At 42.2% G+C, this 18,116-nt stretch overlaps 1 protein-coding gene across 1 annotated transcript in view; it reads left to right on the plus strand.

Annotated features, from left to right (window-relative positions):
* The window catches only part of dnah1 (dynein, axonemal, heavy chain 1), a 194,400-nt gene that overhangs the window by 155,453 nt on the left and 20,831 nt on the right, over nt 1–18,116 (plus strand). The window contains 3 exon segments of the mRNA XM_034167607.1: nt 10,203–10,334; nt 13,828–13,998; nt 14,146–14,325. Of these exon segments, the coding sequence (XP_034023498.1) occupies nt 10,203–10,334; nt 13,828–13,998; nt 14,146–14,325 (483 nt within the window).

Consider the following 18,116-nt stretch of genomic DNA (forward strand, 5'->3'; position numbering starts at 1 on the left):
CAGTTTTACCTGGAAAAACAGACACAGCCCCATCCAACTACTAACCAGGACCCACTCTGTGTAGCTTCTGAGATCTAACAGGATCACTAGATTAGATTAAATAGAACTTTATTGATCCCCTGAGATGACTCCCTCAGGGAAATTGAGGTTCCAGCAGCATTGTATAGCAGCACACAAGCTAAGAAGCACACAGAGTATCAAAAGTGAAAATAAAAAAGAAAAAGTTAGTAAATATAAATATGAATACACAATATAAATACCAGATACAAGGTCTGTTAGAAAAGTAACAGACCTTTTTATTTTTGCAAGAACCATATGGATTTGAATCACGTGTGATTGCATCAGCCAAGCTTGAACCTTCGTGCGCATGCGTGAGTTTTTTCATGCCTGTCAGTTGTGTCATTCTCCTGTGAGCACGCTTTGTGGGAGGAGTGGTCCAGCCCCCTCGGCGGATTTTCATTGTCAGGAAAACAGCTGAGCGACTGCTGCTTTGCTGCATCAAAAATTTTTCAGAAACTGTGAGAGACAGCCAGGTGGAAACCATTCGGAAAATTCAGATGGCTTTTGGTGAAGATTCAATGGGCATCACAGAGACTAAGGAGCATTACAACTGGATTAAAGACGGCCCACAGCGGCTGAGGGCGCGCCATGCTCCGAGCAGCCATCGACAGGCTGAAACGACCAGATCATTTCCAAAGTGAAGGCTGTGTTGATCCGGGACATCGTGTGACTACCAGAGAAATAGCAAGAGAGGTGGACATAGCACTTTTTCGGCACATTACACTGTTACAGGAGATTTTGTAATGAAAGATGTGCAGCGGAATTCGCGCATCAGGACGGAGCCGCGTAATGGGGCAGAACAAAAAGCACCTCCGCGTTGGAAGTCTCACGGGACATGCCCAGCTCTTCCACCATTCGGAAGATTCAGACGGTTTTGGGTGGCTTTTTAGTCGAGTGAGTATCCGAGAAATTGTCGAAGAGCTGAGCATGTCACAACATGTCCTGTGAGACCAACATGGAGGTGCTTTCGTTCCGCGCCATTAGCAGCTCCGTGGCGAATTCCTCCGCTCCTGTTTTCATGACAAAATCTCCTTTAACAGTGGAATGTGCCGGAGAAGTGCTGATGTCCACCTTTTCTGCCATTTCTCTGGCCAGACGACGTCCCGGATCAACACAGCCTTCGCTTTGGAAATGATCCGGTCGTTTCAGCCTGTCGATGGCCCCTCGAAGCGCGGCGCGCCCTCAGCCGCTGTGGGCTGTCTTTAATCCGGTTGTAATGCTCCTTAATCTCTGTGATGCCCATAAGATCTTCACCGAAAGCCATCTGAATTTTCTGAATGGTTTCCACCTGGCTGTCTCTCACAATGAAAATCCGACGAGGGGGGAGGACCAGTGCTCACTCAAAGCCTGCTCACAGGCGAATGACGCAACCGACAGGCGTGAAAAAACTCACGCATGCGCACGAAGGTTCAAGCTTGGCTGATGCAATCACATATGATTCAAATCCATAAGGTTATTGCAAAAAATAAAAAGGTCTGATACTTTTCTAACAGACCTCGTATACTGATAAATACTGGTTTACTGACTACTACTGTTCCTCTCATTTCCGTCCTCTGTCTTCCTGTTACCCCCCCCCCCCCCCCCCCCCCCCCCCCGAGTGAGGAGTTGTACAGTTTGATGGCCAGAGGGACAAAGGAGTTTTTCAGTCTCTTGGTCCTGCACGTGGAAAGGAGCAGTCTGTGCCTGAAAAGGCTCCTCTGGTTGCTGATGACAGTGTGCAGAGGGTGACTGGCATCATCCATAATGTCCAGCAGTTTGCCCAGTGTTCTCTTATCTGCCACAGTCACCAGTCCAGCTTCATGCCAACCAGCACAGAGCCAGCCCGTCTGATCAGTTTGTCCAGCCTGGATGCGTCCTTCTTGGATGTGCTGCCCCCCCCCCCCCCCCCCCCCAGCACACCCAAAACAGCACACTGGCTACTACAGATTGGTATAACATCCACAGGAGTTGTCTGCAGATGTGAAACGACCACAACCTGCTTACACAGAGCAGACCAGCTGCTACACGTTACACATTATACTACATATTACATATTATAATACATCTTACAGGAGCACAGTGGCTTAGTGGTTAGCACTGTTGCCTCACAGCAACAAGGTCATGAGATCGCTCCTCACCTGGGGGAGTTTGCATGTTTTCCCCATGTTTGCGTGGGTTCCCTCCAGTGCTCCAGCTTTCTCCCTCATTCAAAAGACATGCATGTTTAGTGAATCGGAAACTTTAAATTGACCGTAGTCATGCATGCGTGTGTGAATTTGTTCCTCTGTGTATGTGTGACCCTGCGGCAGACTGGCGTCCTGTCCAGGGTGTACCACGCATCACGCCCTATGACTGCTGGGATAGGCTCCAGCCCCCAGTGACCCTTAACTGGAGTAAGCAGGTAGCAATGGATGGATATTACATATTACACTGCATACTATTGGACTGTGAAATTGCTGTAATTGGTGGTGTGATAACTGCTCATGGAAGGTTGTGACAGACTCAAGTCATCACTACACCATTGCGTTAGGAAGAAAATGTGAGCCCATCTTTAATGAGAGTGACAACAAACATGATCTAATCTGTAGCATTTCATTTAACTCACTCTCATTCAGTATTTGGAAAATATTTTTCCTACCTTTCTGCAGCTGTCTCTTAAAAATTCCTGCATCTAACAGTTTTTCAACTTAGGAGTGAAGATGCTTTGTGAATTATTTTTATCTTTACAAGGTGCTAGTCTTAAATTTTGCTGGAAAATCTTTACAAATGTCGTAATTCTTAAAATTTTTGAATTTCATCAGAGAAAGCAAGCTTTATGAATACGGCCCCTGCTGTCTGGTGGTTAGCCAAACATATCTCCCAAACACAGGCTACAGGCACCAGTATACTTCAAATGAATTTTACAACATTTTTTATTTATTGGTAAATCTATTTGTGTCCTTTCAGCCGTCATGATGATCCCCTCCAGACACTAAACTGACCATGTGTTACAAACTGTTGATTGACGGGGATCACTGTGTTTATTATTTGTGGCACTTATTTAGCCCAACAAGCTTTTGTGATCTGAAACTGTTGTGATGAGGTATAAAAAACCTTAAATGTAAGAGCTGCAGGTGAAATTTAATGATTTAAAAAATGTGGCAATAAAAACAGTAAAGAGCTGAATGGGTAAATCCACATACAGGCAAAAGATCAAGAAATGTCTTAACAGGGTGTCAGACTTAGCAAAACGCTACTGCAAAAAGAAATATTACAGGTAATTAGGACAAGAGCAAACCTAGGTCAAACTGGAATGCAAACTAAGGAAGGTCTCACATTGTTGATTTTTGGATGCCCTGATTCCAAATACTTGGTAATCTGGTCCCAGTGTCAGCTTGCGTCAAGCCAAGACACCGTGCGTACATACAAGCCGTTGTGCATCTTGCCAAACCAAACTAATCCCCACACAATCACAGTTACTGCACCCCACTACACCGCCTGCTTAGGTTAATGAAATTACTCAAAAACAGACAACATCCTGCACTATATTTTAATTTCAACCTGGAATTTGAACCTGGCATCAAGGAAAAACTATTTATTTCAAGATGCAGTAATGAAATAAAAACCAACGCTGTCTGTAAAATTAAAGTAAAAGATTCATGTCACCCCTATCAACACAAATTACAATCTGATTATTCACTTTTGCAGATCACGATGGGTCACAGCGTCACAATAATATTGAAAATTTTTGCAATTGGTTGCAACGTTCTACAATACCACTTTGAGCGCTGGTTGCACACTATGACACCACAATAGGATATCTGATTTGTTTGTTTGTTTTCATCACTATAGTAACCAATCAGGTGTCAAAAATTGTCAGTGGGAGAGCTGTTTAAGACAATGCACAAGACAGTTTGACAAGGGGTAAGGGCTAAAGTAATGATGGTACATACTAACTATAAAAGTTAGCGTGTGCGCACACACACACACACACACACACACACAGAACTTAAGGATAAAATGTCAAAATCACCTTGTCAAAAAAGCATGTTAATGTTTCAGCGTAGTAGTCTTCATCAGAGGAGGAAAGAAAATGGAGATCATGTCATTTATCGATGGTCGTTGACAGATGACTGGCTTAAAATGTCGCATGGTTATTTACTTCCTAAAATCCTACATGCTGCTTTCCTTTTAAAAATATGGCAATGATTAAAATAAAATAAAATGAAAAGTATAATAGCACAATTCTGAATAATGTTACAAATTCTGTGATGTACGTTGTTTGTAAAATTTGAAACTTGTTCAGAGGAAACATTTGAGACAGAAATCACCCTGAAACTCTGAGTTTGTGTGTGTGTGTGTGTATGGGTGTCTGTGTGTGTGGGTGTGCGCGTGTTGCCTTTTGATATTCATCTTTGGAATGTCCTTAACACCTCTTTGAAAATCTTCAGTCCACTTCCCCCCTGTCCCTTTGTGGAAAAATCGCTGGGGACTTTTCGCCATTTTAATTGTCCAAAAAAAAAATAACTCCACAAAGTACATCATCGAGCTGACGTCACCGCACAACTACTGAACGTGTGCCGAATGTTTGGCCTGTGGGGAACAATCTCATTGGGTGTTTACATATGGACTTCCTGGATGGGACCACCCTTCTTGATCGGACCAGATTTCTGATCAGATCCACCTATTTCAGTCTGATCGGAGAGTTTATGTGTAATATTTCTATTCAGATTCTGGGTCATTCTGATTAAAAAGATTGTTTGGTTCCATGTAAACACAGGTGAGAGATGATAAGCAGATGGGTGGAAGCTGAGGCTGGAAAATGAAGTCAGCAGGCAGATAAATCGGGGGGGGGGGGGGGGGGGTCAAAACGAGATTAACTGTAGCAGGGAAAACCTCTGACATAAAGAACAAAGACATGCAAATTAGTGATTCATGGGGGAAAGGGGAAGTGTTAGTCATGGGATGTTTCTGTGTAGGTTCTCAGTTGTCCAGGTGGTTTCCATAGTAGAGAAGCTTGAATCTTCGACTGGACTGGGTTGCTTGACGCGAGGACGTTTCGCTTCAAATCGCAGAAGCTTCCTCAGCTAAAATTCTTGCTCTGGTAGTCTGACTTCTGTCTGACCCTTGTCGAGAAGAACAAAGAGAAACCACAAAAGCTGGAGTTTTAAACCTAACCAGATGCCTCCTACTGAGAGGCAGACTGCTATTGGCTACTGACTAAACAAGTGCTTTAATTAGCACCTATTATGCTCTAGTTAGCACCCTCCTAATGACAGGGTAGCTGTCCCTCCTAACGATGGGACTGACGCCTCTCTCGATGGTGTGAATGACTCATTACCATTTGATCTGAGTACCCCATTGTAAACAGGGGACAAAGCGTGTCTCAGACCCCCTACCCGGTTAAGGCTGGGTTTCAACTGTTTCACATAAAATGCCTCTTTCACCCCTCTCTCAAACCATTTCTTTCTCTGGCTAAGATTTCCTTGTCCTCAAATGTGTGGTTAGTGTCTTTAAGGTGGAGATGAACTGCAGACTGAGGTCCACTGGTGCCCTCTCTGCGGTGCTGGTATAGTCTTTTGTGTAAAGGTTGCTTCATCTCACCTATGTAGTGTTTGTTACACTTTTCCTGACATCTGATAGAATACACTACATTGCTCTGTTTGTAACTAGGGATCCTGTCCTTAGGGTGAACTCATTTCTGTCTCAAGGTGTTAACAGGTTTAACACCCGAATTTATATAGCTGTATATAAAAAAATGTTTTGTGTGTGTTTTTGCCTTTAAGTAGATGGTAAATAATGTTGAGATTATTAATTTCACTTTTGCACAAAAACTAGATAGTAATATTGGGTATTCTGGTAATGACTTTATGTTATAATGTTATAATAATAATGATGGTATGTTGCAAATTTGCGACAACGGGCATACAGGTCAATTTGGTAAGTTGCATATTTGAGTCAGAGATTGTAGCATATATGCGACGATGGGCGTAAAGTAAACTGGGATTTTGTGCTGTCTGAAGATCCTCTGTAGTTTTTCCTCTACTCCTGCTAAATAAGGGAGACACACAGTTGCGTGTGCCATGCCGCACCAGTTCAGTGCTATTTTCTGCCTCTGTGGAAGTGCACTCTGTTCTCTACTGCATGGTATGGTGCGGCTCAAAAACAGTCATTTTACATTATTATTATTATTTTTTGTCTTGATGGATCACTTTCTTTGTGTCCAGATGCTGCTGAGTCTGGCTATGGTAAAGGCTGCTCTGAACGAAACGCTGTGACTTGTTAAATTGGGAGCGAGCGCATTTATTGATAACGCACTTGGTCTCCCTCTCTCTCTCTGTGTAGAGAGAGAGAGAGAGAGTTGGAGACCAAGCGTGCTATCAGAGTTCTTAAAATAAAGCCACTCTCTCTCTCTCTACACACAGACAGAGAGAGAGGGAGACCAAGCGCGCTATCAGAGTCCTTAAAATAAAAGCACTCTTGGTCTCTCTCTCTCTCTCTCTCTCTCTCTCTCTCTCTCTCTCTCTGTAGATTTTAGATTTTTTATTTTAAGGACTCTGATAGCGTGCGCTCTCTCTCTCTCTCTCTCTCTCTCTCTCTCTCTTTCTCTGTCACAGAGAGAGAGAGCGCGTGCGCGAGAGTGCTTTTATGAAACGGTGTGATACAGTGAACAGTCCTCATATAATGAGTCCAGTATGATAAAGTGAAACAACGATCTTGCAGTATTTATAGCTTCAGAAGAACAACAGGGAGATGTGAAGTGGCGTACAGTACCGTGTTGAAGCGTGGGCGGGCTCACAATAGCGGACAGTAGCACGGCGCTGCGTGTACTCGCGTGAAGGCTCCATGCTGTGCTGTACGCTGAAGAAAATTAAACATGTTTAATTTCTTCTTTCCTACGCACATATCCCTCAACATACTGCTGCGTATTGAGAAAAAAACTCCTCGTGAAGTGGGCAGAGAGCTGCTCATTACAGCGTAGATGATACACTGTAATGAGCAGCTCTACAAATACGCCACTGTGACAGGGGCTTTAGGTTTAAAACTCCAGCTTTTGTGGCTTCTGTTTGTTCTTCTCGACAAGGGTCAGACAGAAGTCAGACTACCAGAGCAAGGATTTTAGCTGAGAAAGTTTCTGCGATTTGAAGCGAAACGTCCTCACGTCAAGCAACCCAGTCCAGTCGAAGATTCAAGCTTCTCTACTATGTTAGTCATGGGAGTCACTGACCACCGATGCCATTTTGTGGAGAAACATAACATATTAATGCTCGTGTGCTGGTGCCACCCTTTTCTCTACAGATCAGGTAGAAGAAATAACCTGCTGTGAAAGACATTAAAACTATGAACACTAAATGGTTACTTTTATTTATAGACAAAATAATATATTGTGATATTCAGAGATAACATTACATCATCTCAGAGTCTATTCTTAGTGTAAATTAACCACAATGACAAATACGGTGAACCTGAAACACATTATTTCATGGCCTAAACACAGTGTGTAATTGAGTCCTCAACGTGACAGTAACTAATTCAGTAGTGTATGAGTAATACGTAATATGAGTATAATCCATCAGCACAACACAGAGCAGGTGTGCTTTCTGACTTTTTTCTTCAAGGGCAACTGCTTTCACTGATATTGTTTTAACATCTCTCCAAAAAACAGTTTTTTATCTAAAGCAGCTTTCTCTTCACACCTATTCCACCTCCATGTGCTTTTAACAGCAAGTGTGAGTTTGCAGAAGGTAAATTTGTTGCCTTTCACACATGGTTGCATCATCACTGACAGTTCTTTACTGAATACTTAGGTGATGGTCTAGTGGGTAAGCATTGGGTTTCTGACCAGAGGATCCTCAGTTCAAAACTAGCCAGACTGGAAAATCACTAAGGGCCCTTGGGCAAGGTCCTTATTCCCTAGTTGCTTCGGGTATGTAGTGAGCGGATCCATGACAAAATCCCAGCGGACAAAATCCAACAGACAATATCCCAGTGGACAGAATCCCAACCCCTTATCACAAAAATGGACAAAATCCCAGTCTCATTTCTCATCTCACTTGAACCCTAACCCTACATTAATCTAGTACACTAACCCTATACCTATTATATTTTATATTTATTCCTGAAACTGGGATTTTGTCCACTTTGTGATAAGGAGTTGGGATTCTGTCCACTGGCGTTATGTCTGTTGGGATTTTGTCCTGTCACCGTAGTGTAGTGAGCGCCTTGCGTGGCAGTGCCCTGACATCGGTGTGTGAGTGTGTCTGTGTGAATGGATGAATGTGAGGCATAATTATAAAGCACTTTGAGCTACTGATACAAATGGAAAAGTGCTATATAAATGCAGTCCATTTACCATTCATAAAGCACATCTGAGGGTACATTTAGAAAACCTACCAATTCCTCTCTCTGCCCACTGTGAACTTACAAGGTCTGTCAATAAAGTATAGGTCCTTTTTATTTTTTTCAAAAACTATATGGATTTCATTCATATGTTTTTACGTCAGACATGCTTGAACCCTCATGCGCATGCATGAGTTTTTCCACGCCTGTCGGTGACGTCATTCGCCTGTGAGCACTCCTTGTGGCAGGAGTCGTCCAGCCCCTCATCGGAATTCCTTTGTCTGAGAAGTTGCTGAGAGACTGGCGCTTTGTTTGATCAAAATTTTTTCTAAACCTGTGAGGCACATCGAAGTGGACACGGTTCGAAAAATTCAGATGGTTTTCGGTGAAAATTTTAACGGCTGATGAGAGATTTTGAGGTGATACTGTCGCTTTAAGGACTTCCCACAGAGCGGGACGTCGCGCAGCGCTCCCAGGCGCCGTCGTCAGCCTGTTTCAAGCTGAAAACCTCCACATTTTAGGCTCTGTTTATGCAGGACATCGTGAGAGAACAGAGAAGTTTCAGAAGAAGTCGGTTTCAGCATTTTATCCGGATATTCCACTGTTAAAGGAGATTTTTTTAATGAAAGACGTGCGGACGGATTGCAGCGTCGGCTCGCAGCCGCCGCGACGCTCCGCCACAGGAAAAACACCTCTGTTGGAAGCCTTAAGGAACATGCCCAGCTGTTAAACAATTTCTCAGATACTCACTCCACTGAAAGCCATCAAAGGTCGCCTGGATTTTACAAATGGTTATCAACACGGAGGTGTTTTTCCTGTGCCGCCGCACCGCGCCGGCTGCATCCCGACGCGCGGACCCGTCCGCACGTCTTTCATTAAAAAAAAATCTCCTTTAACAGTGGAATATCCGGATAAAATGCTGAAACCGACTTCTTCTGAAACTTCTCTGTTCTCTCACAACGTCCTGGATCAATAGAGCCTGAAATGTGGAGGTTTTCAGCTTGAAACAGGCTGACGACGGCGCCTGAGAGCGCTGCACGACGTCTCGCTCCATGGGAAGTCCTTAAAGCAACAGTATCACCTCAAAATCTCTCATCAGCCGTTAAAAGTTTCACCGAAAACCAGCTTAATTTTTCGAACCGTGTCCACTGCGATGTGTCTCACAGGTTTAGAAAAAATTTTGATCAAACAAAGCGCCAGTCTCTCAGCAACTTCTCAGACAAAGGAATTCCGACGAGGGGCTGGACGACTCCTCCCACAAGGAGTGCTCACAGGCGAATGACGTCACCGACAGGCGTGGAAAAACTCACGCATGCGCACGAGGGTTCAAGCATGTCTGACGTAAAAACATATGAATGAAATCCATATAGTTTTTGAAAAAAATAAAAAGGACCTATACTTTATTGACAGCCCACGTATTTCATCATCTCTACTCTGACAATGTAATAAAATGTTTTGATTGTGGGGGCCACAGTTTGCTTATAGCGCAACTTGGTTCTGAATGCATCACCCATTCAATGATGTGTTCACTGCCCTTTTTTGCCTTATGTATTTTAAAATATACTTGCACCTTAAATTACTTTTTTCTGTTATTTGAGTTGGAACCTTTCCTTATGTACTCATTCTTTAGTGCTTACATGTTAGAGATTTAGAGCTTTGAAAAGGCCCTGAAAAGGTAAGCCAAAAAAATGCTCTTCTAATAAGGACCTAACCTTTGGGAAATTTACCTTTAAATACTTTTGTTAAACTTATTTTGAATTATAGTACTATATTCTGACACAACTGAATTCATTGTCTTTGAATTGATTGCCACAGAGTCATTTTCTGACGTTTGTGTGTTTCAGGGCCCCTGGGCTGAAGCCATGATGAACACAGCCATGGAAGAAGGTCAGTGGGTCTTCTTCCAGAACTGTCACCTGGCGCCTAGCTGGATGCCTACCCTTGAGAGGCTCATCGAGAACATAGACCCAGCGAAGGTCAGAATGTGCATACGCAAACAAACCCCTTAATATTTAATTGCGTTATGTTAAGCTGAGCTGGATATACAGTATTTACAGAAAACACTCTCCCCACCATGGACAGAGACTTGACATTTCCACAACAAATTCTGTTATGAGCTTCTTTGTTAAGCCCTTTTCACTGTCATTGATGTACATCCCTTAATTTCACAGTTTTGATACCTTGTTCTTAGCTTGATAAACTTTATAGTGTCCTGGAGGGTATTCTGGCATTGTGCTGTATTCGTCTTTGAACTGAGGGGAGATTTTCACGATTGATTGAGGAACTTGCCCTCTCTATTTCCTCTTTCTCCTCTTCTCCTTGGTGTTATTCATATGCATTTTTCACTCCCACATGGATCATTACTTACTTCAGGAAGTGTTGTTACTCGCTTTAGGAAGTCCTTGTAGCATTTCTTCTGCCTACCTCTCGCTCCGCTTGGAGTAGTAGATCTGTTTGGGAAGTCAGTTGTCATCCATCCTAATGACATGACTCTCCTAATTTTATGTGTTTTCAGCAAAATGTTGAAATCTGCCTCACATGAACAAGAAAACAGTGAAGGGAAGCCCACAGTGCAGGTGTTGGTGTTGTTTACCTTTTAGCTGTTCCCGTTTAAATGGGGTCGCTATAGCCCAGGTCCGCATTGGGATTTAGCACGAGTTTTATGCCAGATGTCCTTCCTGACGCAACTCCAGTTTTTCTTGAAGAAACACACACAGCCCCTGGTGTTCCAAAGAGGTCTCCCATCCAAGTACTAACCAGGACCCACTCTGCTTAGGTTCTGAAATCTGACAGGATTAGGTTCACACAGAGCAGACTGGCTGCAAGCCAACACTGCTGTAATAGGATAAATTTCTTAGTTCGGTTCAAACCACAAGCAGCCATATTCTAAATAATTTGAAAACATTTGTACAGCTGTGGTGACGCAGAAAATAAGACATTGCACTAATCATTTCTGGAAGGCACAAAACCAGGAGTCACTGTCTCTGTGTCAGCCATAGTAATAATTGTTCTAATCATAGAAATTTTACACAGGTTAAGAAAGGTATTTCTAATTGCATTTCAAATGTGCAGGTCAAAAGAAAAAGACTGATCAAAACTCACACTCAGATTTTCACTGTATTAAGTCACACAGTCAAAGAAGGATAATGACAAATGATCATGTAGCAGTCACTGTCCAGCAGGGCCAATAACAGCGTTTCACTGCAGCCAGATAAGTCCCAGGGTTTGTGATATGGCACACATTAGCTGTAACAATAGACACACACATACATCTGTGTATCATCAGTATAACTGTGAAAATTCATTCACTGGCTACATATTTTTCTGAACAAGAGTAAAGGAGTAGTAGTGGGCATAGAATCAACCCTTGAGGTACCCCATCCTTCACTATGGAAAATTCAGGCAGTGTAGAAAATGCATTGCAGTTGATGTGACAGATGACTGCATCAAATTGCAGCAGTCTGCACTAATAGCTGTAGCACTGAAGAGTGTTATCCCCCAAAACGGGAATCAGCTGCAAATCGTGAATTATCCGCAAACTGTTAATTACAAAATGTGAATCCTGAAAAAATATCTCCCAAAATGTCAAACTCACAGAGGACAGAAACCTTCCCCTCCGGTAAACGGCTCAGTAATATTAAGAGAAACATCGAAAAACAAACACTAGTTTCTAACCTCAGGAAGGTAGACAACGAGCTACAACCTTATTTTTATCCATGTGAGCCGTACCCTAAGCTGAAAAAATAATATTGTTCTGAACGTGCAGACGGCGGAGAAATGGAAGCTTAGGGACTATCTAAAAAGTGCAAAAACAAGACAAGAAAAAATGTGTAAAAATGGAATGTTTGTGATTTTGTGTCATTAAAATAAGTCATAAAATGAGCAATAAAATTCACTAATTCACTAAAATTCAATTTTTGCACATTTTTCCAAACTGAGTGCTGTAGTATAACCAGCAGGTGTCTTGTTTCTGCACTTTGTAGAAGGTCCCTACACTTCCATTTCTCCGCCACCTGCTTGTTCAGATTGTTATTTTTCCAGCTCAGAGTACGGCTCATATGGATAAAGATAAGGTTGTAAGTTGTTGTCTACCTTCCTGAGGTTAGAAACTAGTGTTATTTGTTGTTCTGCAATGTTTCTCTTAAGATTGTTGATCTGTTTACCAGAAGGGAAGGTTTCTGTCCTCTGAGTTTGACAGGTGGACCGTCCCAGTCAAACTCCTCACCTGACACTGTCCCTGCAGCGGGACACACCCAGCGGGACACAGCCAGAGGGACCGGGCGCTTGACAACAGAAGCGACAGCTGCTCGGATCATCTCCGCACCTCACCGGCTGTGGTGACCCAACCCCCCGCCAAAAAAAAAAAAAAAAAACATTTTTGAGGTCATGGGGTTTGCGATCAAGATTTCCTGCAGTAATTGACGGTAAACTGAAATCCATAAACTACTTAAAATGAAAAAAAATATATGTTTATTAATAATGATGTTCACCTTTTGGGAGACCTGTGTTCACGTTTTGTGAGATTTTTTCAGCATTTATGTTTTGCAATTAACGGTTTCCGGATAATTCACGATTTGCAGCTGATTCACGTTTTGGGGGTTAACAAGCGGAGGCGGCATCCACAGTATTCAAAAAATTGTTCACCATTTTAGCAAGTACACTTTCTGTGGTATGGTGCACCTTAAATGATGGCTGCAGAAGCTCAAAAAGATCACAGTCAAACAAATATGCATACCTGCCAACATGTGAATTTACCAATGTGGGACACCAATGCATGGCCGCAAGCGCCAAGGGCATGAAGCAGAACTAGAGTGGGTCAGGGGGCATGCCCGGATCCACACAAATGTCGGATTAATGGGTGTCCCGCACTCACTCATGCAGGATGTGGGACAGGGGGGTAAATACCTGCAGTGTTCCGCCCAATGCGGGACAGTTGGGAGCGATGAATGTGAGAGAATTTGTTTCCGGACCATGTCATCAAGAATGCTCAATAAAAATGATAAATTAGACACAAGTCTATAATTTAAAGTATTCTCACCATTCCAGTTACTGTAAAAATTGTCACTGAATTCAAAACCACATGAGGGTAAAAGACTGATGTGGTGCTAATGTGTCTTCCCCATAGAGCGCTCTCTCTCTCTCTCTCTCTCTCTCTCTCTCTCTCTCTCTCTCTCTCTCTCCATTACAATGTCAGTCACTGACAGTAACTAAATAATGCATCTTTTTCCCCACACTTAAGCTGCTGAAGAAGATATCTGTACACAATTCTCTTTTGGGAGTGGAAAGACAGAACATTCTTTCCGCATTAGCAAAAGCCATCTTCATTTCTCACATGATACTCTAACACATTACAAGAAGACGCAAGGCTTTTATTACAAGTGGGGAAAGTAAGGGTGCCATGTTCAGAGCCTATGACACTGTTAATTCCTTTGCTAATGATGGATAAAATATGCTCCGCCCCTTCTACAGGTGCACAGTGACTTCCGTCTATGGCTCACCAGTCTACCCACCAACAAATTTCCAGTATCTATCCTCCAAAATGGTTCCAAGATGACTATGGAGCCTCCCAGGGGCATTAAGGCCAATCTACTGAAAAACTATTTGAGGCTCACTGATGATTTTATCAACTCTTCCACTAAGGTAAGACTTGCTCCTACAACTGATTATCACAGCACTCACGTTTATGGGATTTTTTTCTTTAAGAAAAATTAAATAATAATTAAAATTCCTCCTGTTATCAGTGTGAATAATGTGGAATCCTAGTTTACTTGTCTGCCTTCTCTCCAGATAACACACTTGAAGTCTTTGCTCCTGTCGCTATGTCTGTTCCATGGAATTGCTCTGGAACGTAGAAAGTTTGGCCCATTAGGCTTCAGTATTCCCTATGAGTTCACAGATGGAGACCTGAACATCTGCATCAGCCAACTCAAAATGTTCCTCGATGAGTACCAGAACATCCCGTACAAGGTGGGGAGAAGAAGAACTTTCTCTTTGTATCCAAAGTTGCACCTTTTCAGTCTAGATTATTTGTTATCGTCTATCTCTCTTATGTGTTTTTTTCATCACTTGCTCACTCAAACATAACCACAGAAAAATAAACTCAACTGCATTAATTTATTACAAAAGCTAGTTCTCAGCACATTACGATACCAGCACTGATGGGCAGCTTCCACACACATAGGGCTGAGATACACTTATCTTCCGATACAACACATATCACAATATTTGGGTGCCAAGTCAATAAGTATGAGCATATATAAGAAAAGCAATTCTACAAGTACTGTATTGCAATCTTGATATTACGAAATGTTGTAGATTTTCGTTTGGCTTTTGTAATATCAGACCATGGTGGAAATTGGAATATTATACTTCTGAAGATTGTATATATAAATCAAACTTAGAAAAACAATGTACATCACATTTTTTAAGGATCCCCCCCTCCCCCCCAGGAGAACCAGTATGTATATTTGGTAGTCAAATAATTAATTTCAGAAGTAAACTGCCGGCCTGACAATGTATGTTTAACACCAGATTTGGCTGCATGAAAAGTGCTATAAGAAAAAAAAAACATCCTTTATTTGGCTGGGCAATGAGAACTCTTTGCTGTGTTGCATTCATTTTCAAAATGAAAACTGGACACCATGTGGTGAAGCTGCTGCAGCGCGTCGTTCACACAGAGCCGTCAGCTGCGCTGAGCAGAGCAGCTAAAAGAGTCCATGACATGGTGCTCCAACTCAGCCCACCACACTTTGGCTCTGTTTTGAGAGCTTTCTCTGAGCTTTATTTTTGGTCTTCCTGAGGTTTTCACACAAAAGAGCTCTATTTCGTTTTTTCATTTTTTCACCATTTGAAGATAAAAACGCCTGTTTTCTCAGCCCACCACACTGTTGGCTCACAAACAACAGCCCACTGTCACGTTTTTTTTCGTGCTCCCGTCACGAAATGATTCAAATTTTCTTGACTGGGTTTTTTTTTAACTCACTATTACTAACCCTACTCCTACCCCAACCCTAACCTTAACCATAACCACCCGACCCCCCGTTTCATTTTTAATTTCATACACCCATCACGGAATGAATTAGAATGAATTTGTGCTGCTGTGACGAAAATGTGGCACTTTTCGTCATAATATCAGGAACCAATAGATTAATGTATAATTCATGCTGATGACTTGGCGTGAGACTGGGTTGCAAACAGATGGTGCATCCCATTTTTTAAACATACAAAATAAGACTCACTTCCATCCTTAATTTTTGCACTGTTTGGTGGCAGCACCTTCAAGTAAATATTCAGTTCTCAAATTGATCTCTGGGCAGATTTCTCTCAGTCCACAATTTTTTTATTTTTTATTTTATCTCTTTTTTTGTGCCTGTCTGCTTGCAACTGAGACAACATCACAGGGCGGCATCCCTTGAGGGTCCCTCGTGCATCCAAAAAAGTTGCCAGGACACAACCAGGGACATAAAAATGCCTTTCTGTATAAGTGCTCCAACATCCCTCCTTGTAAAGACCAAATTTCTTGGTGATCTATGCTTTCACAGAGCATCCTCTGTGCCTCCACTGTACGAGGGTAGGCTGAAAAGTTCTAAGGCTCACTATGATGCAGTTAATGCATTAACTGTATCATAGTTAATGCATTAACTGTATCATAGTGAGCCTTAGAACTTTTCAGCCTACCCTCGTATGTGCCTTGTCTGTGCCTCCTTTGAGCATCCTCCACCCTCTGCATCTTTTCTCATTTGTTTTGAACATACTCAAAGAATCATGGCGACCATTGTGTTGGGTGGGTGGGGTGTTGGGGTGGGGGGTCTACTTCAACCACTTTCAGCGAGCTGCAAGCTTTTCTGTGGTGTTGTGCAGCAGCTCCAAGTTGAAGAGGCAGTTGTCATCTGTGGAAGAGCGGTGACGGCAGCACACCTGCACTGAGCTTTACAATGCATGTTTATGCTTTTTTTTCTTTAAAGAGCTGTCTCAGAGAAAATCATGCAGAAAAAGAGAAGTTGGCTGGATGACCATCACCTATTTCCACGAAACTTTCAGAAGTGGAGAACAATCATAAAAACTTGGACCCATAACATTTTTTCACTCTATAAAACGTTCTGAACAATTTTAGACAATTTTTCCACTTTTGGCCATGCTTGCTGTCTCCACATTGAAGGACAGGCGGGTTGGTTAGGACACAAATGCAAGGATCACAAACAAAGCTCTGGTTGAAAAACTTTAGTGGTGTGGTAAGCAAAGGTCGGTACACAGGAAGGCAGTCCAAAAAACACAGCAGCAGTAATATAATCATCAGGCTTAAGCAAGGTCGGAACAAACAGGCAGGAGGTTGAAAACACAATGAAGCAGGCAAGACTGCAATACTGAGAGCTGGAAAGAAGGCACAGGGCGCATCAATCTGGCGAAGAAACAAAGCAGAATGAGCAGTATATATACACCCAAGTGATGAGCTGCAAATTGCGAGCAGGTGAGCATGAAAAGCACCAGAAGGAGGGCGTGACCAGGGAGAGAGAGAGGGAAATACCCACCACCGAGACAGAAAGACCCAAGCAGGAAAAAGTCCAACAAGAAAATAAGCAAACAGGAAGGCAACCAACAGACAAAAACAGATCAAGGCAAAGAAATAAAAGCAGATTAAACACACCCCCTGACATTCCCTGTGTACCAGAATTTAGGAAATATATTTTTCTTAATGTTTTTAGTGTATGCAGTGTATATTAGCAAAGTGACCTTTTCTGAGGGAATGTCAAATTCTGTAGTTACTGTCTTTAATGAGCTGTCTCAGAGAAAATCATGCAGGGGTGGCTGGATGTCCGACACCGATTTTGATGAAATTTTCACCATATACCCTTCAAGTAGCGTGATTAGGAATGGTGAAGCTAGTTTTTCCATCAGGCAAAATTTTACTTGAATTTTGGTCAGTTCAAAATTTGATGTCAAAATGGCTTCAGATTGTGTTACATTAAAATATAGTAAAAATGGCCAACTTTGACATATCAGTTCTCAATTCTCGATGGGTAGATAGAAGATGTGAGTGTGATTCCTCATACGGGGTGCCAGTGACCTTAAAAAAACTACTGTTTGTTCTGTCGCATATTTCCTTATATTTCTGTAATCGACACTTTTTGAATCCTACATAGTGCAGCAGATAAGAGAATATTTAAAGCAGAATCCTGCAAATGGTGATACAAGCATAAAATTCAGCACAAATACACCTTAGACATTACTCTTTTGAAATAACCAATTAGCCACCTGAATTTTCAATAGGCAGCCAGGTAGGGGTCAGTTGAAGAATTACACAGGGGTCAAACTTTTAAAATGCTCCAATCATGTTGAAAACTATACCACATTATTTGTCTGATCATAAAAATTCCACAAAGGTATAGTTGGGACCATCTATGGCTGAATTCCATGGAGTTATGGGGTAAAAACAGCAAAGATAGTGACAAAGGTCAGTTTCAGTTTGCACAGGGGTCGAAAGTTAAAGTTGCTCCAATTTTGGTAAAAAAAAAAAATTATTGGTTGAGTTATAACATTTTAAAAAGGACCATGTGGACCTTGGACCATGTGTCCAAGTTATCATGTTACGGGGTAACGTCATACATCAGAGAATCCAGTGGGCATCGACCTTGTTTGACCTTTGCTTTGGAGACCAAGCATTCAGCACTGTCAAAACTATTCCATTTAGTCATTCTATTAGCTCAACCAATAATTTGCATCACTTTTTACCAAAATTGGGGCAGCTTTAACTTTTGATC

Source organism: Thalassophryne amazonica, chromosome 3 (genome assembly GCF_902500255.1).
Source record: "Thalassophryne amazonica chromosome 3, fThaAma1.1, whole genome shotgun sequence".
NCBI lineage: Eukaryota > Metazoa > Chordata > Actinopteri > Batrachoidiformes > Batrachoididae > Thalassophryne > Thalassophryne amazonica.